This window comes from Mustela nigripes, chromosome 15, assembly GCF_022355385.1.
Source record: "Mustela nigripes isolate SB6536 chromosome 15, MUSNIG.SB6536, whole genome shotgun sequence".
In the NCBI taxonomy this organism is placed as follows: domain Eukaryota; kingdom Metazoa; phylum Chordata; class Mammalia; order Carnivora; family Mustelidae; genus Mustela; species Mustela nigripes.
The window spans coordinates 71,858,755-71,885,957 of NC_081571.1; the positions used below are offsets into that span (position 1 = coordinate 71,858,755).

At 42.6% G+C, this 27,203-nt stretch overlaps 1 protein-coding gene across 8 annotated transcripts in view; it reads left to right on the forward strand.

Moving 5' to 3' along the window:
• Positions 1–27,203, forward strand: part of MBNL2 (muscleblind like splicing regulator 2) — a 155,123-nt gene that overhangs the window by 88,369 nt on the left and 39,551 nt on the right. For all 8 annotated transcript variants that reach the window (XM_059377941.1, XM_059377942.1, XM_059377945.1 and 5 more), the window contains exons 3-5: positions 12,700–12,864; positions 23,688–23,888; positions 26,619–26,882. In XM_059377941.1, coding sequence (XP_059233924.1) covers positions 12,700–12,864; positions 23,688–23,888; positions 26,619–26,882 — 630 coding nt within the window. The remainder of the gene's footprint in view (positions 1–12,699; positions 12,865–23,687; positions 23,889–26,618; positions 26,883–27,203) is intronic.

A 27,203-nucleotide genomic window follows, 5' to 3' on the forward strand; every position in this document is an offset into this window, starting at 1 on the left:
TTAGAACAACATAAATGTATTCCGTCACCATTCTGGAGGCTAGAGGTCTGAAATTAAGGTGTGTCAGTACCGCTGTGCTCCCTCCAAAGAACTGGGGAAGGATCTGTCCTAGACCTCTGTCTCAGCTTCTGGTCACTTCCATCATTTTTTAGCTTCCTGGTGGCCAACTTCTCCCTGTGTCTGTCCACATCATCCTGCCCCGTGCATGTTTTTCTTGTGTCTGAATTTCTCCTTTTTATAAGGACGCCAGCCTTACTGTCTTAAGGCCCACCCTAATGACCTCATCTGAATCTAATGACCTCAGTAAAGACCCTATCCCCAAATAAAATCACATTCTAGGTACTGGGGCTTAGCCTTCTGGGTCGACCCAATGCAGCCCCTTGCCCCTCCTGAATGTCCATTATCACACAAGGCTGCTCCTCTGTTCTAAACACGTCTTTCATAAGTTGGGCCAAAAAATTGTTACCCATAGCTCTTCCACTGACCAACCGGGGACAGTGAAGAGGGACATGCTTTTCAGTCACTTGGGACCAGAACTGAGTCCTAGCTGACTCTGACTCAGAAAGTACCTTCAAATCGCTCTGATCTCCATTTTTACCTTTAAATTCGGGTGCCATCTTGTGAGAATGTTGTGAAGCTGTCATAAGATACTGTGTTTCCAGAACGCTTTTTAAGGTGTGATACAAATGGTCTGTTGGATTTCTAGCTTCTTATCAAGGGCTCTGCGGACAGCAGCCTGGGATGCCTGGCTCTGCCGTTTCTACCTGTATGACCCTGGGAGGTCATTTGCCCCTGTGTGCCTCCCTTTCATTCCATCAAATGAGAACAGTAGCTGTACTGATGTTAAGATCTTATGTCGAAGATTAGAGCACAATCTACAGAACGCACCCTGAGACGGCCTAGTACATGCTACGCACACCGTTACATAAGCCTGAGCTATTTCTGTTGAGGGTAGGACCACATCTTGGTCCCCGGTGCGTAATTCCATCCCAGTTTCTGGCACAGAGCAGATGCTCCCAACATGTTTGTTGAATGAATAAAGGAAGGGAGAGGCGTGTGGCTGTCCCTCAGGAGACCACAGCATCAGCCCCACACCTCTGCTGTGTAGCTGTTCAGCTTCTCGGGCAGCAAGTCGCGCTGCAAAACAGAGCCTATGCCCACACCTGCCCAGGGGGTGTTTTCTCGAACAAAGTGCAGCTTCCTTTTGCTGCAGTCTGGTTGGCTGGCCAGGCCCGCGCCACCAAGAATTGCAAACAAGCCTGCGAGAAACCTTCTTGGGTGGCTAAAAATGAGCTCTCCTGAAAGGACACTAGATCTTTCCATCTTTTTCCAGAACTTCTTCCCCAGATCTTCCTCTTTTTCCAGGTCTTTCCTTGACCTCTTCCCCCTTGCTGTCCCCCCCTTTCCCCATGCGACCCTGTGTTCCTCACCTTTCCTTCTCCCACCTCCTCCTAGAAGCCCTCCCAACTCCAACACCAGCAACCAGGACACTCTGGCTTTGTCACAGGTATATTTATAATCAGGTGTGATGTGCAAAGTATTTTAAAATAAGTACTTCCCGGGTGTGCAGGAAGCAGTCAGACCTCAGAGCTGGGTCAGGGAGGCCCCTTGTTGTGTGGGATTTAACACGTTGATTCTTGGGAGAGAGAGAGAAAGAGAGAGAGAGTGTGTGTGTGTGTGTGTGTGTTGGGGTGGGGGTTGGGGTAGTTTAGGATTCAGGGGAGTGGCCAGAGTGACCAGAGAAGTGGAGAAAACATCTGATACTCCACAAGCTTGGGATAGTAGCTGTTTTCTAACTGGGACAGAAGCACTTTCAGTCCTTTGATAAATGGCCCAGCTGTAGAGGGGGATCTCCCCTAAACACCAGCCATTAAGGCTGCTGATCTCTCTGTGTCCCAGTTCCAGGAGGACCTCGGTGGGGGGAGGTGATTCACCACTCGGTTCACAGATCAGACTGGAAAAGACGATACAACAACAGAAGATGTCTAATAACATTTTATGTCTTTGGGAAAAAGGTCACTTATTTTAAAAGTGGCCAGCTTCTGGGATCACTAACAATCAGTGAGAATAAAAAGGGCAGCCAGCGTTTACTGAGCATTTACTTTGTTCCAGCTGCCATGTGAAGGCCTTTCTAAAGCTTCAGGAATTTAACTTCTAAAGAGTGATTGCGGATGAGTCTGGCTTGTTTTAATTTTCCAAATGGCCAATTCTTCCTCCTCACCCCTCCCCCACCAACCTAAGTCCATCAGATAAGCTGATGAAGATCTTAGCTAAGTGTGAAATGTCCCTTCCTTTAGAGTCATCCTGGCCCCAAAAGTGGTTGGAGCGGTATGTGCCCATGGCACCCTGAATTCCCCCTCTCCTGGCATCGCTCACTCTTGCTTTAGCTGACTGTTTAATATCACAGGGCTTGGGGGGGGTCTGGGGGGTGCAGTCGGTAAAGCATCCGATTCTTGATTTCAGCTCAAGTCATGATCTCAGGCTTGTGAGATCGCTCCCCATGTGGGGCTGCACACTGGGTGTGGAGCCTGCTTAAGATTCTCTCTGTCCCTCTTCCTCTGCCCCTGTTGGCTCACACACACACACTCGCGCTCTCTCTCTCTCTCTCTCTCTCTCTCTCTCAGGGCTTGGCACATAGAAGGGGCTCACTGAGATTTGTCAAGGAGAAGGAAGGACAATCATTTGATAATATGCACAGACTGCCCTCTGTGTAAGGGTCCCTGTACTGCTAGGCTTTGAGGAGAAATAGAATAAATAGACAAGAAACGTGTGTCCTTCCCCACAGGAAAATTCCAGCTTCTGTGATATTAATATTTCATAGAGCTTCTGTTTCACCCATGGCCATGGCAATGCACACAGTTATGAATGTGATGTTAGGAAATCTAGACACTTATGTCAAACAGCTGCCAAGCAGGTTGTGTGTTATGTTGATATTTTCTCACAGTCCGCACTCACCAGTATACCTCTCTGACAAAAGACATTCCCCTTCCAGTCAGATAAAATCATTTTCAACTGAAGCATCTGATGCCCAGAAATTAGTTTCCTGAAATCTCTCAAGAATGCGGGGATAATTTCTGGTGTCACTGATTTCTCTTAACTGGCACCTTTTCAGTTAATGTCTGAAGTGGAAAGACCAGTAAAAACAGGGTGTGCCTCCTGAATTAAAACTAACAGCTCTTTCCAATGACAAGAAAAAAGTGGTCTGAGAAACTGAAACTGCATAGGCAACCAAAATCCATTAAAAAATAAAGATTTAAACGTGCTTTGAAATAGCAAACTACAAATGATCAACCCTCTTTGTCTCTCTTCCTCGTTTATCGGTTTTTATGTTTTGCCTACCTAAAATGGTTATAAAATTAGGTCTTAATTGCACTCCCCATTAGGGCTTAAAGGAATAAGGCCATTGTCACAATGAAGGAAAACATCAACAAAAAAAGTAACCTACTGAATGGGAGAAGACATTTGCCAATGATATAGCCAGTAAGGGTTACTATCCAAAATATATAAAACACCTATACAACTCAATACCAAAAAAATAATAATAATCCAATTTAAGAAGTGAGGTAAATAGATATTTCAGTGAGCTGAATAGATATTTTTTCTGTAGAAGACATCCAGATGGCCAACAGACACATGAAAAGTTACTCAACATCAGTCATCATCAGAGAAGTGCAAATTAAAACCACAATGAGATTTCACTTCCCACCTGTCAGAATGACTAGAATCAAAAGCACAAGAAATAACAGGTATTGGTTAGGATGTGGAGAAAAGGAACCCTGTGACACTGTTGGTGGGAATGCAAACTGGTGCAGCCACTGTGGAAAACAGTATGGAGATTCCTTAAAAAACTAAAAATAGAATTACTGTATGATCCAATAATTCTACTACTACTAGGTTTTTACCCAAAGAAAACAAAAACACAAATTTGAAAACATACATCCACTCCTGTGTTTGATGCAGCATTGTTTATAGTGGCCAAGATATGGAAACAACCCAAGTATTAACTGATGGATGAATGGATAAAGAAGATGTGGTGTAGACATACAATGGAATATTACCCGGCCATAAAAAAGAATGAAATCTTATCATTTGCAACAACATGGCTAGACCTAGAGGATATCGTGCCAAGTAAAATAATTCAGTCAGAGAAAGAGAGATACCATACCATTTCATTGACATGTGGAATTCAGTAAACGAAAGAAAGAAAGAAACAAACAAACAAAAAATAAATTCTTAAATAAAGAGAAAAAACTTGGGGGGGGGGGGGGGGGGGGGGGGGGGGGGGGGAGATGGTGAAACAGGTGAAGGGGTTTAAGAGTACCCTTACTGGGATGAGCCCTGAGTATGTACAGAAATGTTGCATCACTATATTATACACCAGAAGCTAATATTAACACTGTATATTCATTACTTTTCAATTTAAAAATCAAAAACTAAAAATTTAAAAAAAAAGAAAGAAAGACAGATACAAGGAAGGGGGCGCTGCATTGGCATAATGGTGCGTGAGTCCCAAATCTGTTCACAAACTACTCTTGATGGCCCTAAGTTGCCCCCAGTCCTCTATTGATAACAAATGGCCCTAAATGCAGTATCTAGAACTGGGAAAACTCAGAAGCATTTGAAGCATTCTCTAAGGAAGACCAAAGTATTAGCATGGCAGACGGCTCTGGGCGGCATCCCACCGTCCAGGTACAGCAGCGGAATGACAGGTAATGCCGGTTGGGGTGGTTTTCTAGAAAGAAAAAGCAAACTAAACTATAGTTCCCACGATCACCTGGGCCAGTGATCTGCTCAACGTGCTTCAGACTTCCTTCTCTCTCGCCCTCTGGTGCACGCGTTGGTGGTGGGGAAAATTGGAGGGGTTGCATTTGTGATTTTTCCCTAGTTTCCCCATTTGGCCATTTCTCCCATCTTCCTTAGATCTTTCTACGAGTTTCCTCCATCCCATGAGAGCGGGAGATAAAGGAACACTCCCCAGAAAAAAGAAGATCAGATTATAAATGTGCCCTTTTTAATCTCTCTTTAATAAGTGCAGTGTTTTATGCTCTTTACCAAAAGAATATTGCATATATAGACTATAAAAGATGAGTTGTAATAGAAATTGAACTAAATTACTAATAAACAGAAAGGGCTTATTTTAAATTCATACGTAATATTGATGATCTGGGCAACTGTTCATTTTGATGGAAGTTCTGGTTATCATTTGCTTGTAGCGATTCCCCGAATTCAGCTTCTTCTAATTCCAAAGTCTTTATGTGGTTGTATTTTATTTGCTCTATTATGTAGTTGGAACTAATAATACAAGGAGCTCATGTGGTTCAATTAGTTTATTTAAATTCAAAAGAAGCTTAAAAGCCTAATCTGTCACTTGCCTTGGAGTACGGCTATATCAGCCGCATAGTTAATGTTATAAATTAGGCCCTGATGTGAATAACCATTTTATTCCACTACACTTTTACTTGCCCATATCCTTCCGGAAATGTGCTGCAGAAGGAAGAGAAGGTTCAGACCCAGTGTTAAACTCAGCCTTCTGCTGCCTGACTTAGGCCCATAAAAATGATAGACCAATATAAATCTGCTTCCCTGGTCAAATCAAGGGCATTCTTCCCCGCTCAACCCCCCTGAAAAAACCTGAGAGTTTCTGAAACTCACCCGGCCAGTTCAGTTCCTTAGAAACGTCTGCTGGACAACTTTGTGTGTCACGAGGGCCAAAACAGTGTCTGTTTGATTGAATTTCTCACTTTCAAGCTGCGTACACTGTAGGTACTTAATAAATCCTCCTAGACTTAATCAATTTTGACTTAATTTGCCACTTCTGCTGGTGTGCCCCATGCCTTGTCTGTCACGTCGACTTCTCAACTATTCTCAGAACATTACAGAGCTGTTGCCAGCTAAGTCCCTGGTAGTCACTCTTTATTGTAACTGTTGGTATGTGTAGCTTTCCCCTTTTACTAGATTAGGAACATTCGAGAGGAAAAAAGATGCAGAATCGACAACCTAGAGCAAATGACGATGTTTCCCGAGCACCTTCTGCTGCTGTCTCTCTAGCTCTCACAGCCAGCAGAAGGAGCCAAGGTAGGGGAATATGAGTGTACCCATTTGATGGATGAGAAAATTGATACACAGACCATTATAATGGTTTGTAAAAGTTCACATAACCATTTGGGGATGAAGCCACAACCAGAGTTCCAGATTTTTCCTACTGGAATGCTTATTTGCTTTAAATTCTAGATGAGTCATACCATGCTAATCACCCCTGGCAGGTCTGAGCAGGAAAAATATCAGAGAACCCGATCGGAGGCTCTTCTGAAGAGAGAAATGGCCAGTGTTGGCAGTGATGATGAGAACAAGAGGAACAGAAGGTTAAAGAGCTTCGTAGCTTCTGGAAACCCAGGGATGGAGAAACTGAATGAGGATTAGAAGAGCGATTATTAATACCATTTCTTTTCCTCTACTATGCAGCAAAGGTGTTAACAGTGGGGGTGTTGATGAGGATGAGGATGGTAAGAGGAATAATATCAAAACCTTACAGAGGGCTCGCTGTGTCCCAGAAACTGTCAAATGCTCCATGTGCATGAACTCCTCATCTTCACCACAAGTCTAGAGGTAGGAACTCTTGTCCAGTGTTGCAGCTGTGAGCCCCAGGGCAAGAATAGCAGAGCTGGATCCGGAGCCAGAGCAGTCCAGGCAAAGTCTGTTTCCTTTACCACGGGTGCAAACCGCATCTCTAAGAGAGGTTCCAAGACAGACCAGGTCTCAGGAATGGGACTCCAGGATGAGAATCTATCATCGCATCAGGAGTTCGTTAAGCAGATCTCACGTGTGTGCAACGCAAGGGAATCTGAGAACCTCTTCCATGGCCAGCTTTGGGGTGCAGGGCAGACTCCCAGACTTGAAAGGTCCTTGCAGGCCACTCTCAGAGCATAGACATCCGTCGTCAGTCACCACAGTCGGCCCTTGTCTGTCCAGAGCCTGGCCTGCTCACTCCTTAACACCATCATGTACTGAAAACAAGGAGTGTCCAAAACCCAACTGCAAGAGACAGAATTCAGTAGGTTAGACAATGACCCTGAACCTCAACTGGAACTTTTCTCCCCAGAAGGATCTTTTTAGAATCCACTGATGAATGACTCAGCCCACACCAAGACCCAATTCAAATTACCCCCAAGCGATACATACAGCTGGGGCCTCTGAACTCTTCGAATTGTACATCCTATAAAATCCATAGCTTTTCCCATGGAAAACAAGTGGGATATATGCTGTCAGCTCTTCCTGTGGGGCAAAAGCTCCTATTGTGAATTCCTTTAGCAATATCCTAATTAATCTGTTTTCTTGTCGGCTTCCATGTTTTAATTGACTTTTTCAATTAGGAGCATACTAGAAAAAGATTCTAAAAATTACTTGTTTTAAAATAAGCATTTAGAAAATCTCATTTTCTAATTATGTATTTCCCCCCCCCTCACACCGGCCTGATTCTGAGATCTTTTCTTAGCCACGGCTGCATTTATTCGATCCCACGCCGTGGAACGTAATGGCCGTGTAATTCTGATGGCTCCGATCTGTTGTCCTGCCAAGTTCCAGATTCCAGCTTATCATCTCTCTGCGTTCCGGTGAGAATCTACATGGGTCCTCTGCGCTCAAATCTTCCATGGTCGCTTACTTTAATAAACTTAATTCGGCTTGACATTTTTTACTTCCAACCAATCCTCCCTAATCTAAATATTCCCGGAATAGAGATTATTTCTGAAGGTAGAATAAACTGCACCCATTCTGTGTAGACGCTGACAGAATTCTGCCTTTGCTTTTAAATACGTGGTCTCCAAACACGATGATAATAGTGGAGACAGTAGTAAATGAAAGTAGTACAAAACCGAATAATCAGGGTGCAGTTTTGCAGGTAGCCAGCATGAAACAATGGTCAGCTCCTGCTTAAAAAATCTGTGGCGGCCAAGTTCAAACCCCTTACCCTGTGCTCTGGTGGGCTCCTGTTTGCTGTCTTCTTACCCCCGCTGGCGCGCACCCGCTTCCCTGCTCCTTCCTCGGGAATCTTCATGCACGTTCCTTCTTATCCTTTGGGTCCCAGTTTCAATGCCACTTCTTGGGTGTCCTTCGCTGACCTACCAGTCTCGGTTTCGACCATCTCCCACCACCCCCCTCAGCATTCTCCTCGGAACACATATCACAATTTATACAGTTATCTGTGTCGTCATTTGGTTAAATGGTGCCATGCCTGGCGCACACATGGTAAGAGCTCAGGAAATATTTGTTGAGTGGGTGCATGAATGAACTCCTAGCCCGATGTACACCAAGGACGACCGTGAGTGTGATCCAGACTGCCTGTGGTCTCCATACTACTGGGGGTGAGCAAAGCACCTGAAGGCCTGATATCCTCAGGAGTTTGGTCCCCACATGGGGCCCTTTGGATAGGCACATCTGTCTGTCTTCACCTGGGCTCCTGTGTTTCATTTCTAGAAGAAATGGGTGCCCCGGCCTCCCCTGATCTACACAGTCCTCTTCTCTAGAGGCCGGGCCCTACTTCTCTCCCTTTCCCAGACACAGTGTTTAACCAAGAACTAAAAGGTAGGGAGAGGTGAAATGAAACAAAAAACAGTCCCCGAGGCCACAGGAAGACGTTTCCAAGACATTTTTATCATTATTTCTTGGACTGAAATCGGGAGACACTAGTTTTGACGCTGCTGTTGTGTTTTACAATGATGCACAGAGACGCTCTACACTTCCGCATGCTGCCCTCTCCCTCTCGGTTCTGACAACTTGCTGTGATCATCAGCAGTTTCTGTGCGATGGTGCATATCCTGGCAGATCTTAGGCCTTCACGAAAACTTCCTTACAAATTGTTTACTATGTCAAATAGCTCGTTATATTTTGACAGTTGCTTTTCCTTTAGGATTTTAGAATCCTGGAGGATCCTTTACTGAAATTCTGCCTAGATTTTCCCAGTTCTTGAATTAGTATGCCTCAAACATCCACGGTGCAACACACTTCACCATATTAATACTAGACTGAACTATGTTGTGGGGCTGTTTATTTATTTTTTATTAATGTTTTAAATTTTTTAAAATTTGTCTGAGACAGAGTGAGAGAGCAAGAGCCCACTTTGCGGGGAGGGGCAGAGGGAGAGGAACAAGCAGACTCCCCTCTGAGCAGGAAGCCTGTCACGGGGCCCCAGGACCCTGAGATTATGCCCTGAGCCACACAGGTGCCCCAGAGCAGTTTCTTTAAATATGGGTACTTACAGAAATGCCCCAGAGAACTGAAAATATTTTTAAATGTAAGATACTTGAATAAGTGTAATTAAGTAGCTCCCACCAAGTTTTGAAATACAACTCTGTTCTACGGAAGAACCAAAAAGCCACAAAATACAAATAAATCTGTGATCTGCACCTCCTCCAAACAAAATATCATACACAAATGTTTTCTCCTTCTTTGGTAATTTTTTAAAAAATATTTTATTTATTTGACAGAGAGATCACAAGTACAGCAAAGAGGTAGGCAGAGAGAGGGGGGAAAGCAGGCTCCCTGCTGAGCAGAGAGCCCCATGTAGGGCTCCATCCCAGGACCCTGAGATCATGACCTAAGCTGAAGGTAGAGACTTAACCCACTGAGTCACCCAGGCGTCCCCCTTCTCTCGTAATATTCACAACATTTACTCAGTGCTTACTATGTACCAGGCATATGTACCTCTAAACTTTGTACATATATTAATTCATTGAATCCTACTACACTCCTTAGAGAAAACACAATTCATCTTTTTAATTGTACAAATAAAATAAAGCATGCGCAAGAAATTTAAGTAGTTTGCTCACATTTACACAGATAGGAATGAGCAAAATCAAGTTATGTGCCCAGGTGTTTGCCTTCAGAGCCTGTGAGCTTAACCATTTCTCTAACCCCCTATAGAAGGACAGACCCCGGCAAATAATCTTTTTCCTTCTTCAAATTCTCATATTTTACCACATTTTAAATTGAGTTATACATCTTATTATTATAAAATATATATGCCCCCATATTATTTTATCAAGGATAGTGCCAGATATTTTTCTTTTCTAGATTTTAACTGTTACTAATAGCTTGGTGTAGTGATGAAATTGAGTCAGGTAGACATGAATTTAGAATCTAGCTCTACCACTTACCAATTATATGACCTCAAAAAGTTCCTTAATATTTCTGAGCACATTTGCTATTTTGTAAGATAGGAACCATTATGGCTGTTTTGTAAGGGGAAAATGAGATAACCACGTATAGATTGTCTGGCACATGGGTGATCAATAACATGCCTTACTCCAAGTGTGTAAGTAAGGACACTAGGAAATTGCATTAATTCTCATGAAAAAGAAGGTTCCATCAATAAATTACTCATTCAATGTTGTAAATCATGTTCTCTTGGCTGAAAATAGTTTATACTGTTCCTTAAGTGTCCCAATTGTATCAAAAGATAATTGCATTTATAAGAAAACCGTATTTTTTCTAGCCTAATTGAAATTTTTACATATAGCTACAAAGGATTACATTAGAAGGCTAGTGAATCAGAGGAACGCTTATATGGATAAGCAAAATTGAAGAGCCAAACTGGTAGAAGTGTGGACGCTTCACAGATTCCATCCCCATGGTATGGAACTCTCCTCTCCCGAATTCTCTCATTAGGGCCAGCTGTCTGTGTGCACACAGGCCTTATACGGGTATCTTGTATACCTGCGCCTTTCTGGGGGTCAGCCTCCAGATGAAGTGCTTGTGCCTAAAGAGAGTGTGGAGTGAGGTTGTCAGAAGTCTGGGGTGCATAGCTTCTGTATGAGAAATGGCATTCCGTTTAATCCTTTCCCGCCCCTGCTGATGGTGGGTGGGAGCTACATCTGTATCCCACAAACGACTTCCCATCACGGATGATAAGAGCGTATTTGGCTACCTGGCCTATACACAGCCAATCCAGAGACTGGTCACACACCTGTGTTATAGGAGCTGACTCCACACGCATGCTTCTCGGAGACTTGATTTTAGCAACCTCAGCAACTGTCAAGAGAGGACATCATGAAACACAGAGCAAAGGAAAGTTAGGATAAAAACTGCCCTGCCCCAAACTGCGGAGACAAGTAGATGGAGAGAGAAAGAGAGAGATTCCTAGGCCTCTTGGATTTAGATTATTTTTCATCATGGTTCCAGTTTACCTATGTCTTTATAACAGACCTTCTAGTCATTGACTTGGGATGGTTGTTTCACACACAGGAAGCTGCAGGACACATTCAAAATACAAGTTTGAGACTAAGGAGACAGACTGACCTATAACCATTGTTACAGAATTTTATTAGCAGAAATGTGACCAGTTCCTTTTGATGTCGCCAGTACCTGCCTGTGTCCTGCCCGCAGAGGGTGACACGACCGCTAATGCTAATAGTAGACCCTTAGGACACATTGGTTGATCAGCCCAGACCACGAAGACCCGGCCTGCCACTGACATCTGCACTTCCCCATGGTGGCGGGGGAAGGTTCACGCTGGAGAGGGAGACTACGCTGCCAAAAGTGCAGCTGAAATGAGCGGGAAACCGAGTGAGAATTCCAGATGTTTAGAATTAGGATGACTGTAAACAAATTTGCTTCCCCAGATCCCCCAAGCTTGCCGCTTAAAATTATTTTTATATCTGGTAAACAAACCCATATTCTCTGTTCTTGGTTGCAAACAGATTAATTCTTTAGGGAATGATAATACACGGGTTAGCACAGTCTGTTCTTCGTTCTCCAGAAATTGCATAATTCACACATCAATATGATTCTCTCAATCGGTAATTTTGAAAACTTGGGAATTCAGTATGAACACTACATTTGCAATTACTCTACGAGACTGGCTTTATGCACACCTGTCACCTAATTAATTGTTTTCGTCGGGCCGACTTTAACATCAAAATATTACTTCAGCCATAAACGCTCTTCACTGTGTCCTATTGTGGCATTAAATTTGATACAACTGTCATGGGAGTGGGGGCATGGACGTGGGGTAACAGCTTTTGAGTATCAAACTAATTAGTTGCAGGTAATTATCTGACTTTAATGCCTGGAATGTTCACTAAAGTATCTATTACTAAGAAATATCCACTCCTATACTAGAGACCTTTGCCTCTTCTTCAGTGATTTGGACAAGGGTTATCTTCAGCCAATCTGGAACACGCATTTCAAGAACTTCTTGTTACTGTCCCCACTGCACAAATTCGGCACGTAACCATTCATCCTTGGTCAGCACTCCAGCATGCACAAACCACCATCGAGCGAGTTCAGAGAGTCCTTTTGATAAGTTCCCATAAAAAATGCTCCTCTGGCTGCCTTCCACCCGCCTAGGAGAAGGGTCTGCCTTTATTCCTAGCACTCAGATTTCTTTAGAGTCTCTTGCCAGAGTTGGAATCCATTAGAAAGAACCACCACACACACACAAAAAATCTCAGAAAGCTTCTCTGCTGAACAGGTTTGAGCAAGATCGATAGTCATTTATTGCCTGGTTCACGCCTTCTATGTTGCAAGTCTGTTGTGCGTTCCGACATGAGTGCGCATGCGCACACACGCCCTCACGCGCACGCACGGACGCACGCACGCACGCATGGCATCCTTGCCTTTGTGTACGTGGAGCAATTGGGAAATGGTTGGCCATGGATGAAAGCTACTCCCAGCAGTGCTAAAACCAAAACATTCGTTTTACAGGGCCGTTGTTCAAGAGAGAACTGCAAGTATCTTCATCCTCCAACACATTTAAAAACTCAACTAGAAATTAATGGGAGGAACAATCTGATCCAGCAAAAAACGGCTGCCGCGATGCTTGCCCAGCAGATGCAATTTATGTTTCCAGGAACCCCACTTCATCCAGTGGTGAGTACCTCGCATCTAATGAAGGGCTTGGTGATTAAAGTGTTGGTACAGGCAGTGCCACGTTGACCTAAAACGGCCTCCCTCTACTTTGTCTCTGGCTACAATTAAAGCAAATAGCTTTGAAGCTAAATGGATGCTGAAAATAGGGTGTTTGAAATTATTTAAATGGAAAAAATGTGTGTGGACGCAGTAGGCAAAGACGGTTTCTGAGCGGTATCTGGGAAATCTGTGTCCCTCCAACTCTTGCTCACCGGTAGACTCCGCATTTGAACCACTTTAGAATGGAAAGAGTTCTCTGCACTCGCATGTAGAGTATGCAGCGATGATCTATGTAAAGAGGAGGCGTCGATGCCTGTTAGATGGTTAGCAACCTAGCGGACTGTTTGGTTCCCTGGCATCGTTTTATAGGGTGAGCAAAGTGAGAAACCGGAGTAGTTAAATGATTTACCCAAGGTCATGCAGCTACTAGGCAAGGGGGCTGGCATTGGAAGTCAAGACATCTTGAGGGGCAGTCCCCTGGGGGCCCCAAGGCATTCCCAGAGAAGGCTGCCTTAGCCACCCAAGCTGCAGTCTTGAGGCTGGCCAATGTGGCAGCTGTGCTCAGGGCCACGAGATTAAATGCTCAAGGGAGTTCAGTCTTTGAATATGTATTGTGTCGTATTTTCTCCTTGATTTCAGTGTTTGAAAGTACTTGCTTAAAGGTCTGGAAATTGTTTTAGGAACGAGGCCCTGGGGAGAAGGAGTGCATTTGGCTTGAGGGAATTTCATTTACATTGGTGAATTGTCAAAAACAAGCTAATTAAAAAAAAAAAAAAAGCCAAAGCCAGTAAAGTGAGGGAAATTTGCTTTTATAAAGAAGTACATACACAAAAGACTATTGTTTAAAAATTAGTCTTTATTGTGTGAAAAGTCTATGTTATTGAAAGCTGCTAAATTAAAAAGGATAGCTACTCCTGAGATGTACTTCGATGATGTCTGCATGATGAGAGGGGAAGGGTGAGACGGTGGGAAGAGGGAGAGAATCTGGGCAGATGGTTCACAGTTCTGCTTGTCTCCACGTTTCTGCTCAAAAATGATGGCATGAAGTAGCCAGGACCCATCTCTGCCCAAAGTAAAAAGGAAAAAAAAAAAAAAAAGTGCCAGGTGCAGGGGGCTCCAACATAAATGAGACCGTCTTTCGGGCATAGACAGAGCCATGAGACAGGCAAAGTAAGATTCAGGCAAAGGGAATTATGATTTTGAATGAGGCAGGAAATGCCACTTGGAGGAGGTCCCAAATAAGCACATCCCAAAGGATGAGTAGAGGGGAGCTTAGACCTAAGCACAGCCTAGACAGAGTTTTGAATACATTTAACACCAAATATAGGCATTTAAGTGGATCTATTTAAAACCACACATGTATAATTTATGGTTCTCTATTGATATATGCATGTAAATTATTTTATTAAATTACCTAAAGTGAAAATAATTTAGTTATTCATATTAAATAATGTCTGTAGGAATAAATTTAGAACCAACAAGGTCAACATAGTAATACTGCATTATGTGTCTGTCTCACTCATTGTAATCATTCACTTCTTATTTATTTAGAATTCATAAAGATTGACCCTGGAACTTAACAATGCAGTGTTGGGTGCCTGGGTGGCTCAGTGGGTTAAAGCCTCTGCCTTCGGCTCAGGTCATGATCCCAGGGTCCTGGGATCGAGTCCCACATCGGGCTCTCTGCTCAGCAGGGAGCCTGCTTCCTCCTCCCTCTCTCTCTCTCTCTCTCCCCCCCTGCATCTCTGCCTACTTGTGATCTCTGTCGGTCAAATAAATAAATAAAATCTTTAAAAAATAATAATAATGGCAGTGTTGATAAGAAAAGTCCATTCCCATTGTTAACTATTATTTGAAATTCTTTTTGGAAGCTATGTTTATGTTTTGTCTCAAATATCAATTAGGAGTTAATAACCATGATTCGTCTATGAAAAATGAATTATACATTTAAATATTTCAATAGATGTTTCTAAATCCCAAGAAATCCCGGAATGAGAAGTACGATGCACTTAAAATCATCAACTCTACAAACAACTTCAGAGTCTCAGGAATTAGTGACCTAGTACAGTATAGTGGGCCAAATAACGGCCCTGAAAGGTATAGGGGACATGTAAATGTCACCTTATAAAGAAACTAGGTCTTTGTAGATATGAGGAAGTTGGGCATCTTGAGATGGGGCCATGTTCCTGGATTAAATGCAATCACAAGGAGCCTTATGAGAGAGAGGCAGAGGGAGAGTCGGCACCTATGGAAAAGGGCAATGTGCCCATAGAGGCAGAGACAGGTGGCAAAACAACAAACCAGAGAATGCCAGCAGCCGCCAGAAGACCGAAGAGGAATAGATTCTTCCCTTGAGCCTCTGGAGGGAACACAAAATGCCAATACCTTGATTTGGGCCTGGTGAAACCGACTTCAGACTTCTGACCTTCAGAACAATACAAGGATAAATTCGCATTATTGTAAGTCGCCAAGTTTGTGGCAGTTTGTCAGGCCGCAAGAAATGAATAACACACGGAACTGCTTAAGACAAATACACTGATAAATACAGAGTAGCAGGTACAACTCCATTTTTAGGTTTCCTTCTAGACTAACCTTCTCCAAAGAACTATGGATATTTTTTCCACTCCCTCCTAACTTCCATCTACCCTAAACCTAGTCCCTTGATTATCTTATCAGTGACCTCCATATTGCTAAACCAGTGGTCTCTTTTGGCTTTGTTGTGCTCATTTGACCTCTTAGCCATATTCAACCTACATAATCAGCCTCTCCTTTGTGGAACGCTCCTTCCTCTCTGATCTGTCTTCCTCCCTAAGAAAAAGCTGGCGATGTTGCCCTTTGTGTTCCCCTACTATGTGCAGAGGCTGCTGTACATGGACGTTCCTGGCACTGGGCATTTCCTTCATGATCTCATCCATTCCCATGGCTGTAAATCGTCTGTAAGCTGAGAACTCCCCTATATGTATTTCCAGTCTTCTCCTTGGAGCCCCAAGTTCACATAGTTGCTCACAGGAATGTGGCATGTTCAAGCCCAATGTTCCCATTTCAGGAAATGCAACCAGCAGTTTCAAAACCAAAATTAATCAGCTTCTCTCACATCCAGTCCATTAGCAGGTCCTGTCATAACTGCTTTCAAGTCTGCTTCCTTCTCTACCTTCTCCAACCCAAGCTTCCATCAGTCCATTATTCAAATATTTCCTTTCTACTCTGTCAATTTCCACTCTTGCTTTACTCCAGTGTATTCTGCATACAGCAACCAGAGGAATGTTTGTAACACATAAGAGCATCATGTCACTCCCTTAAAACCCACTAGAGCTCTCTCATTTCGTTAGAGACAAAGTGTAAACATGTAACCATGACTGTGCTCTAGAATGTTGTCTGTGCCCTGGGCCCCACCAGCTCACCACCTCATCATGGGCCACTCTTTCTGTATTCACTGGAACCAAACCCGGCTTTCAGTTCTGTGAACACACAAAGCTCTTGCTTGCCTCGTGGGCTTTTGCTCTTGCTGGAAGTATCCTACTGCTCATCACATGGTAACTTGATCTTGTCCAGAAGGACTCCAGATTCATTCTCTGTGACCCACCACAAACCTCCATCACTGCCAGGGAGGCCTCCCCTTTCTGTCTATCTATAAACATGTCATAATTTTGTTTGTTCTTTCCCATTAGGGTTTAAGTTTAATAAGTGTACACACGGTGGTCTGGTACAATGTTTGTATCAAAAAATAACTCACTGAGTGGATGAAAACACATACTGTTCTTTCCTCTTATAACTCTTCTGTCTCAAATTCACCATATTTTAAAAGTCCCCTTCAGTTTTTCCTCCTGGCAGTTTTTCTCTCCCTGATTCCTAATAGGACATAACAGCAACTCTTTTCCTTTCCTTCCTCACACACCACACCTTCCACCCAACACACAGCCTTTGTGTCTACACTCAAGATAAAGAAGTGAGTGGTTAGGACTATTAAATGAGTTTAGTAATATCGCAGTGTACAAAATCAAAACAAATAAATCTGTCATCTTTCTATACATTAATGAACAATCAGAAAAATTATGAAAAAAAATCCCATGTATAACTGCATCAAAAGAATAAAATCTCTAGGAATAAATTTAACCAAGGAGGTAAACGGTCTGTGCACTGAAAATTATATTGATGAAAAAAATTGAAGAATACAGAACGAAGTGGAAAGATATTCCATGCTCATGGATTGGAAGGATTAATATTGTTAAAATAGCCATAGTACCCAAAGTGATCTACAGATTCAAATAATCCCCATCAAAATTACAATGGCATTTTTCACAGAACTAGAACAAATAATCATCAAATGTGTATGAAATCACAAAAGACCCTGAATAGCTAAAAAATATTTTGAGAAAGAAGAACAAAGCTGGAGGCATCATGCTGTCTGATTTCAAACTATATTACAAAACTGTAATCAAAACTGTACTGTGAAGTGTGTAAACCTGGCAATTCTCAGACCTGTACCACTGGGGCTAATCATTATATGTTAACAAAAAATTTTTTTAAAACTGTATAGTATTGGCATAAAAACAGATACTTAGATCAATGTAACAGAATAGAGAGCCCAGAAACAAATTCACTCATATATTGTCAACTAATTTACAATAAAGGACCCAAGAATATATAATGGGAAAAGTCTCTTCAATGAATAGTGCAGGAAAACTGAGCAGCTACATACAGCATACCACTGTCTTATGCCATGCACTAAAATTAACTCAAAATGGATTACAGACTTGACTGTAAGATCTGAAACCATTAAACTTCTTTCCTAAAAGAAAACATGGGTGGTGACATCAGTCCTGTGATGATTTTCGGGATTTGATAATAAAAGCAAAGGCATCAAAAGCAAAAATCAACAAGTGGGACTGCTTCAAACTAAAAAATTCTCCCCTCCAAAAGAAACCATCAACAAAATGAAAAGACAACCTATGGGATGGGAGAAAATATTTGCAAATCATGTATCTGATAAGGGGTTAACATCCAAAATACAGTAAGAATTCATACCACAGTATAGTAAAGAAGAAAACAAAATCCTCTGCCCATTTTAAAAAAGGGGAAGAAGATCTGAATAGACATTTTTACAAAGAAGACAGACATGCAGATGGCCAACAACACTCATCGTCAGGGAAAATGCAAATAAAGATCACTGTAAAATACCACCTCACATCAGGCACCTGGCTCCCTCAGTCGTTTAAGCATCAGACTCTTGGTTTTTGGCTCAAGTCATGATGTCAGGGTCGTTACATGGAGCCCTCTGTTGAGCTCTGTGCTCACTGAAGAGTCTGCTTAAAGATTCCCTCCCTCTACTCTTCCCTCGAGTCGAGCATACGCACACATATCCTCTCTCTCTCTCTCTCTCTCTCTCAAATAAATAAGAAAGGTATCACCTCACATCTGTTAGAATGGTGTTACCAAAAAGATAAGAGGTACCAAGTATGGCCAGCATATGGAGAAAAGGAAATCCATTGCATTGGAATGTAAATTGGTGCAGTCACTGTGGAGAACAGTATAGAAGTTTCTCAAAAAATTAAAAATGGAACTACCATATGATCTATTAGTTCTACTCATGGGTATTTATCCACAGAAGAGAAGACTAATTTGAAAAGATACCTGCACCCCTATGTCTGTTGCAGCATTTTTTACAGTAGCCAATATTTGGAAACAACCCAAGGGTCTGTCAATGGATGAATGGGTAAAGAAGATGTGGTGTATATACACAATGAAATATCATTCAGCCATTAATAAGAATGAAGTCTTGCCATTTGCAACTATGTGAATGGACCACAAGGGGATTATATTAAGTGAAAGAAGTCACATGGAAAAAAACAAATACTATATGATCTCACTTATACAAAAAACAAAGAACAAAAACAAAACAAAAAACCAAGCTCATAGAGAGATAGGTAGATAGAATCTATCAGTCTTTCAGATAGAAAGATTGGTAGTTTCCAAAGGCAGGGGAAAGGGGCTGGTGAAATGGGGAAGAGGGAGTTGTAAGGTACAATCTTCCAGTTACTAAAAAAAAAAAAAGAAAGAAAAGAAAGAAATTTATGGGGATGTTAATAGTCAGCTTGGGACTACAGTTAAGAATACCGCATAGCTGAAAGTTGCTAAGAGAGTAAATCTCAAATGTCCTCTTCACAGGAAGGCAAATTCTGTACCTCCATATAGTGATAAATCTTAATGACTTACTGTGGTGATCATTTCTCAGTATATACAAATATCGATTGTTACATCATACACCTGAAACTAATATAATGTTGCATGCCAATTAAAAAAAAAGAAAAGAAAAAGAAGTATGGGGATGGGTAGCCTTACTAGGATAGAGTTTTAAGAGCCTATACAACTCAGTCCTCAAGGACAAGGTCTTGCATTGAGTAGTCTGCCTTCCAGAGATGCTTCTAGAAGAAAAAAGAGCAGGCTAAGGGATGCCATGTTTTAAGCCTTTCAGTTTGAGTGTTGAATACCTACCTTTGAAGTCAAAGCTTTCTACATGTATGAACTCTCACACTCCTCTTTTAAAAAGTCAACTGACTAAATTTTAGAGCCATAAAATACCTCAGGCCACTTAGTCATTACTACACAGCACTGATCTTTCCTTCCACTACAAAATATCAAAGAATACGTGCTGAATGTGTGTGTGTGTACGTGTGTGTGAGAGAGAGAGAAGTCTTTGAACCCAGATCTACTGGTGTAATGTGCTGAGAAAGAAGACTAGCATGGGAGAAGCTGAAGAGAGAAACACAGGAATGTGGAATGAAGTACAGCAATTACAGATAGCAAGGCCAGCATTTCAGAAGCCATTTTTGTCCAGAAGACGCCGTCGCTTTGTCCTCCAGCCTCTCTAGATGCAGCTAGTTCTGGGAGATGATCAAGGACCCCATTTCAGACAACATGGTGGGAGACCTTCCGCAGAAACCATGGGGCCAAGGCTCCCAGGCACGGGCTGCTGTGCCCTGGGACCAGAATCCTTTGGAAGTGCTGCTCTTCTCTTCTTAGCTGCAGCTAAGCCCTGAATTCAGACGTGAGGACATGATGTCAGCCTGGACTCTCCTGGGGGAGTTTAATTTGATTCTGGGATCTGGGATCCACTTTTCCAGGGCACCACTGTAGGGAACAGCCTCACCCACCCGTCCCATGTGGAGGAGGCTGATGGTTGGACACAGCTCCCCACCAGCACTCTGGCCTTACGCTCAAAGACATTAGCGCAGCTGGGGCGGGGGCTGTTGTCCCTCTTCTGTTTTAAGAAATTACCAGCAAAATCTAGGGAGTGCAGAGGAAGGGAAATAGCCCCAAACTGGGTGCTTTGCCTTGACTCTGCCTCGGCGGCATTGACCGTGCATGATCCATTTGGTCTCTACTCTAAACTGCTTTCACCTGCAAGTTCTCACACGGCCACCCTTGCCCTTCATGGATATTGAGAAGGTTAAAGAAGACGAGGTGTGTGAGAAAAATTTGAACACTGCGAACCCTTCAGAGGCATAAGGTATTACTGTCAACCGTGATAAGAACGGAGTGCTCATCTCCAAAGAGGACCTTAACTTTAATTCTTACTGATTACCTCCAGTGAAAAACACCTTATTAAAGAGAGAGAAAATATCTCATTGACTCTATCTTCCTAAGACCTATAAACTTTTAACTTTCAGCTACACGTGAAAGAAAGTATATATTTTCCTAGCCTGTATTTCAAAAAAGAGAAGACATTAGCTATCATTTATTAATCATTAATAGAGTTTATTCCTCTGTTATCACATTACTATGCTGGTTATATTCCTGTTCTAGAAGCAGTGGGCCTTTTGGGGGAAAAACCTTATTAATGCTAGATTTTACACTACTGATGAGAGCTGTTGTTTATGGAGTTCTGACCATGGGAAGGGGCTGGAGAAATAATACCCAGTTTGCCCCAACTCTTGAGCTTAAGGTTTTAAGTTGAGCGAGCTTAAAGTTTTATGTCCCGTCTACTGTTGAGAACACTAAACCCCAGGGAAGTTAACTCACTGCCCAGGATAAACATTAATCGGCAAAGCTCTGGATTTGAGTTCAGATCAATCTCAGTCTAAAATCTGTGGTTTTATTTTTAAATAATATTCTCTCCGAGCCGTGTCGGAGCTATCATGAGTAAAACAAACTGCAACATTCATTTTAGATCATTACATTAGATGAACAAGTAACATACATTTTGAAAATTATGATCTTCCTAATTGTAATAGATTTGTTGATACATGAAAAGGTTTCAGGAAATGAGTTTTGAGGTTCTGACATCCTTTTGACAGTCAAGGTACAAGCTGTGTTTATGTCACCACTCTGACCCTGACTTCAAATGCTCCACAGTGGGAGGGGTTGAGAATTTGCTGCTACAGAAAGTCAAAACTGGGGGTGTGGGGGGAGGACTCTCTTCTTTCAGTGTTTACTTTGATAATCGGTCTCTGGGTTAAATGACACATTTAGTACAAGTGTTTTAATACTTACTTTCACAATTCATCTAGGACAGCGGTGCCCAAACTGGGCCACACATCGAATCATGTAGTAAATTTTTTTTAATGCAAATTTCGGGGCCCCTGCCTAGACCTATTGAGTCTGGCATATCTCTTTTTAAGAAATTCCCCACAGGCATTTGTGATAGAGCTAGTGTTTTGAATCACTGATCTGTTGTGATTTATAACCTTTCAGGGTTGATCTTTTTAAAATTCTAACATTATGTAGTCATACCATTTAAATCACTTGGCTTTCTTTCAAGAACACTAACTTATAAAAGCTATAGTTCCTGAAAACCACAACATTCTTGTAATTATGGCTCAAATGGGTTGAAAATGGAAAACATACACATATAAAATTTTGGAGAAAAAATTTCCTAACTGCCATCTATTTCCCATGGTGAGACCTCATGTTGCAACTCTGTCCCAAAGTGAATTTTACATCTGAGCCATAAAGATCTAAGAGCCCCTCGTGGGAGGGCTTCGACAGCGCTCGCAGACCATTAGAATCACCTCTTGTGGCCCCCAGCCACTATGGTAAAGACTTCCAGACTCTCTGAGAACTCCCTGCACAGACTATCAATATTTCACTGTTTTCTAACATGAGCATTCGTAAGAGATATTTTTCCATTATTGCTGTCAACAAAAAATATGTTTAATAAACATAGATTGTTATTTTCCCCATATGTTCAACAGCTCATTCAGAGCCATAAATAGAAAACAAGAATGTTACTCACAATGTATAAATAGCAAAAGTAGAGTGACAGGGCCAATGGCATGGTTCGGTATTAGAAAATTGCATTAACACATAATTGCAAATATCTGCACACTGGTTCTAAAAATAAGTTAAAAGTCATTAATTAAAAAAGCAAGCAACCAACAAAAACCATTCAGGTACAATTTGGTGTAAAATTTATTTATTTTTTTAAAAGATTTTATTTATTTATTTGACAGAGATCACAAGTAGGCAGAGAGGCAGGCAGAGAGAGAGGAGGAAGCAGGCTCCCCACTGAGCAGAGAGCCCAATGTGGGGCTCGATCCCAGGACCCTGGGATCATGACCTGAGCCGAAGGCAGAGGCTTAATTGACTGAGCCACCCAGGCGCCCCAATGTGTAAAATTTATTCTAAGAAAAATTTTCAGCACCCTCAGTTTTCTCTTTAATATATTTTTAAAAGATTTCTTCTATTTGAGAGAGAGGGAGAAAGTGGGAGACAGCATGAGAGGGGAGAAGGTCAGAGGGAGAAGCTGACTCCCCGTTGAGCTGGGAGCCCAGTGCGGGACTCAGTCCCAGGACTCTGGGATCATGACCTGAGCTGAAGGCAGTTGCTTAACCAACTGAGCCACCCAGGCATCCCAACATCTTCAGTTTTTAACACTGGTTCTAGAAGAGTCAGACAAAGCTTCTTGTTCTCTTATATTATTTCCTTTCTGAGAGGTGTATTTTTTAGGGGGAACTTTTAAAAATAATCATCTTATGGACGCCTTAGTGTATTTCTTCTTAGCTGTGGACAAGGAGTGTAGGGATAGAGAAGTTGAATTAGGTACGGAATGCATTTATCATGGCTGTGCTGATTTTGACCTAGGAAACCAAACTAACTTTGAATGGCCATTTGAAAAATTGGCCAGTTGAGAAATTGGCCAAATGATGCTCTTCCATTGAAACCTTTAGGGAGGGAGGGTTGGATCTAGACATGGATGTGCTGGACCATGAAATAGCAGGTTTCCATGAACATTGCCTATGGACACTGGGATACGTGTGTGCTAGAGATGGGCTACGGGAACATGCTGGTGAGTTTGAGAAAATACAGCCCCAAATAATCCCCACTTTTTGAGAATGTACAAACTTGATCAACTGGAAAATCAGGCACCATTCAAGGTTTTTCCTTTATTCATACCCTTTTTGAGAGCCCTGGAGGAGAAAGGAGAGAATTGGAGTCAGCCTTCTATAGGTTTTACTCCCTAACATCCAGTGTTTGGAATGATGAGCAACTAAAGCGAGAATTTGTATTTTCTTTTCTTGAGAACACCTTCATAGAAATAAAAGTTTAACCTGTTCACTGTAATTAGGTTTCTACAATGTTCTCCCATGATTTTTTGGTATGGTTTTAGGAATAGAGGATCTATATGGCTTTCATTTTTATTAAGCAAGACAAAACAAGGAAGCTTAATGAGCTTTCGCAGATACCGGTTTATGTACACAAAGAGTCTTGTCTATGATGAATTGCTGGTGATTTTTTAAAGTTTTATTCTAAAGAAATCTTTGTCCTATGTTGTCTTCCTTTAACAGCCCACTTTTCCTGTAGGTCCCGCCATAGGGACAAACACGGCGATTAGCTTTGCTCCTTACTTAGCACCTGTAACCCCTGGAGTTGGGTTAGTCCCAACGGAAATTCTACCCACCACACCCGTTATTGTTCCCGGAAGTCCACCCGTCACGGTCCCGGGCTCAACTGCAACTCAGAAACTTCTCAGGACTGACAAGCTGGAGGTACTTCAATTATATTTGTGGTTTGAGATGCATTTGGGGTAGAAGTGTACTTCTATGTAAGTGAACCCTTGTAAGATACTCATTCAGTCTTGCAACAGCCATGTGCACGGTCACGCGCGCACACATTTGTCTAAAAGCCTTGCATTCGTAATTCTATGGTTTCCATTTAAGGCAGACTATAAAGGAAATGAGTCTGTAGGAAAAGAATTAGCTTAGCACAAACAAAATTTACCGACCAGGAATGTGTGTTCAGGGGCAAAATATTGAACAACCAAGGGAACTATCAGTCAATCACTGTGTAGACCACAGAGATGGCTCCTGAAGGCCTCCAGGTGCCAGGCATTAACCTCTGATGGATCCTGGAAAGGTCTGAGAATGGGCAAATCAGGGGTCCAGCAGTCAGGCCAAGGGGGACACTTGGGCACAGGGGTGGGAGTAAGTAGAACCATGACTGTTGACCACTTGGTGTGATCATATGTCAATATTTTAAGAACTAATATGGTTCTATTGGTATGTTCCAGAATCTCAGCTCTGCCTGTATTGTTGGTAAGCAGGGGAACTGGAAGCTGGGCCAATTTAATTATCAATTGAGATATTTTCTTTAAGTTCAAGTGTTCTATAAAAGTCAAGAAAACAAGGTCATGTATTTATAGAACATAACTGTTAAGTCATGAGTCAAGCCAGCCTTTATGGGGTAACATTTCTCTTTCATCAGAGTTAGAGGATTTATCTTACATACTATATGCTGTGATAGTTAACAGAGCATTTTATACAGGTACGTAAAGATTCTCGTAGATTTTTCAGCAAGCTCCTTTAATGCCATTACCCATTAGAGTTGTTAGGTGATGTATATACAGTTAGGATGTTCACTGTGCTTATGTTGGATCACTGGAGAATATTATTTCAAGGTGCATTTGTTTAAATATTGACCCAATAAAAATTTTTTTAATTATAAATATTTACCACTTAATTCTTGAGGGCAGTAAAATGTGGCTCCCTAATATCAGCTTCAATCTGGAGTTTATGGATCCCCAAACGAAAAGTATAGTTCCCTAACAGTACTGTTTTGATCCAGCCAGCCCCTTTGAGTATAGAACAGACCTTTCATGGTCTGCAAAAGTGTTTGGGGCTCCACCTGCTGGACCCTTGGAGCTTTAGTGTTCAGTTTCCGAATGTGTGGTTTAGAAAATAAATCAAATCAGCCGAGTTGGGGACAAATCCTCCTCCCCATCAGGACTAGTAGACAAAGACATTGAAAAATAATTGACAGTGACTTTAGCAGGGCAGCTTAGAGTTTATTTCAAACTAGGCATGAAGTTGGCCACGCACAGAGACCCTTGGAAAACGTTTGATGGCCGGTCTGCACCTCCAATGCAGTCTCAGACTGGAGGATTGCATTTTGAGAGGAAGGCTGACTCAGAATTGATGGGAACAGCTGAGTAATTTTTATTTTGTACATTTTATGAACTAAAGATGGAATATTGGCTTGTAGCCAAAGCAGGAGGAAAGAAGGAGCAGTTTTGTGACCTATCTGCTTACCCTTCAAACTCTCTTGGCCACTGGTCAGTGAAACTGTATTTTGCAAGCCCCTTTGACTTGCGTGGAGCACGTCTGTCACGTTAGTGACACTTCGTATGACGTCACTGATGGTCAGGATGCCAACCACCACTTCAACATATTGACTTTGGAATGAGAGCCTAAAAGGGAAATAACTTACAATTTTACTATTAGTTCTGCCCTGCTACTGATATTTTATAAATATAATTATCTTGTCTATTTATTTTCCATGTCATCTTATGTTGTTGACATTCAGGGCAGAATTAAGAATACTCCTTAAATTCTCAACAAAACTTTCTTTACATGGTAAACTTTTGATCCACCAGTATCCTTAGAGGATGGAACATTCTAGTACCCGAGACTTCAGGATAACTAAGGATTACGGACTGTAAAAGCAACAGCAACACATCACTTCAAACTGTTCCTACTCTCCTCCACTTACTTCTCTCCTTTTTATCTTTCCTTTCTGTCTGTGCTGTCAAAAACAGTAACAGAGTGGCTTAAAATGCAAGTTTCAGCATCTTAGGTACAATAGTTCTGACTTAAGGACTGTAAGTGTAAGTTATCTTTGTAGAGCAGGGGAGACCTAGAGGGAAACAGGGGTATTTAGTTTCACCCCACCCAGTGCCCATCCTCAGGGGAGGAACAAGTCTGTTTCCCCCAGTTCTGTCTGGAGTTGTACAGCCCCGCCCTAGGGGCTCGGTCTGTGATCCAGCAAGCCTGTGGTGTCCCAGAGTCCTCAGGACAGGAGGAGATTTGGATATGGACATACATGTCCAAATTCCATACTATCTATAGATACATATACGCATACATTGTGTCCTAATTATTGTAAAGTAGATACAGAGATACGCACACTACCCAGAGATAAAGGGAGGCCTTGTTGATTTTCATGATTTTAGCCCAACTGCAGACTTTTGACATTTTCTCAATCCAGAGTCTCACTTCAGAAAAGAGGGCGCAGCCAAACTCATCAGTTTGATCCTGGTTGAGTCCCTGACAATCAGATTTTGTATGGAAATGGCACAAAAGCCACCATGAAAAGAAAGGAAAAGCATTTATTCCTTTTTAAAAAAAAAAAAAAAAAATTTTTTTTTTTAAACATAAATGGCTGCGCCGGCGGCGCTCAGGCTTCCTTCTGCATCTTGCGCTCTTCTCGCCCCCGTGTCCTAGGTATGCAGGGAGTTCCAGCGAGGAAACTGTGCCCGGGGGGAGACCGACTGCCGCTTTGCACACCCCGCAGACAGCACCATGATCGACACAAACGACAACACCGTAACCGTTTGTATGGATTACATAAAGGGGCGTTGCATGAGGGAGAAATGCAAATATTTTCACCCTCCTGCACACTTGCAGGCCAAAATCAAAGCTGCGCAGCACCAAGCCAACCAAGCGGCGGTGGCCGCCCAGGCAGCCGCGGCCGCGGCCACAGTCATGGTAAGTGGGGCGCGCCCGCCGCGCACCTTCCTGCGCCGGGCCGGGGAGCCGCGGGGCGCCCCGCGGGAGGCCCACGCTCTCCCCAACGCCGGGAACTAGGGAAGGCTGCCATCCCCGCTGCTCCGCTGCCTAAGTTCTGTTGGTGTTTTCCCCGGTTTGTTTTGTTTTTGTTTCCCCCCTTCCTTCCCTTCTTCAGCACAATAAGTAAATCCCTCAGGCGCAGGGCACCCCCGCGAGCCGCCAGCACCCACCCCGCCCCGTAGCGAGCCGGCCCCGGGCTGCTGCTCCTCCCCCTCCTCCTCCTCCTCCTCCTCCGGGTGG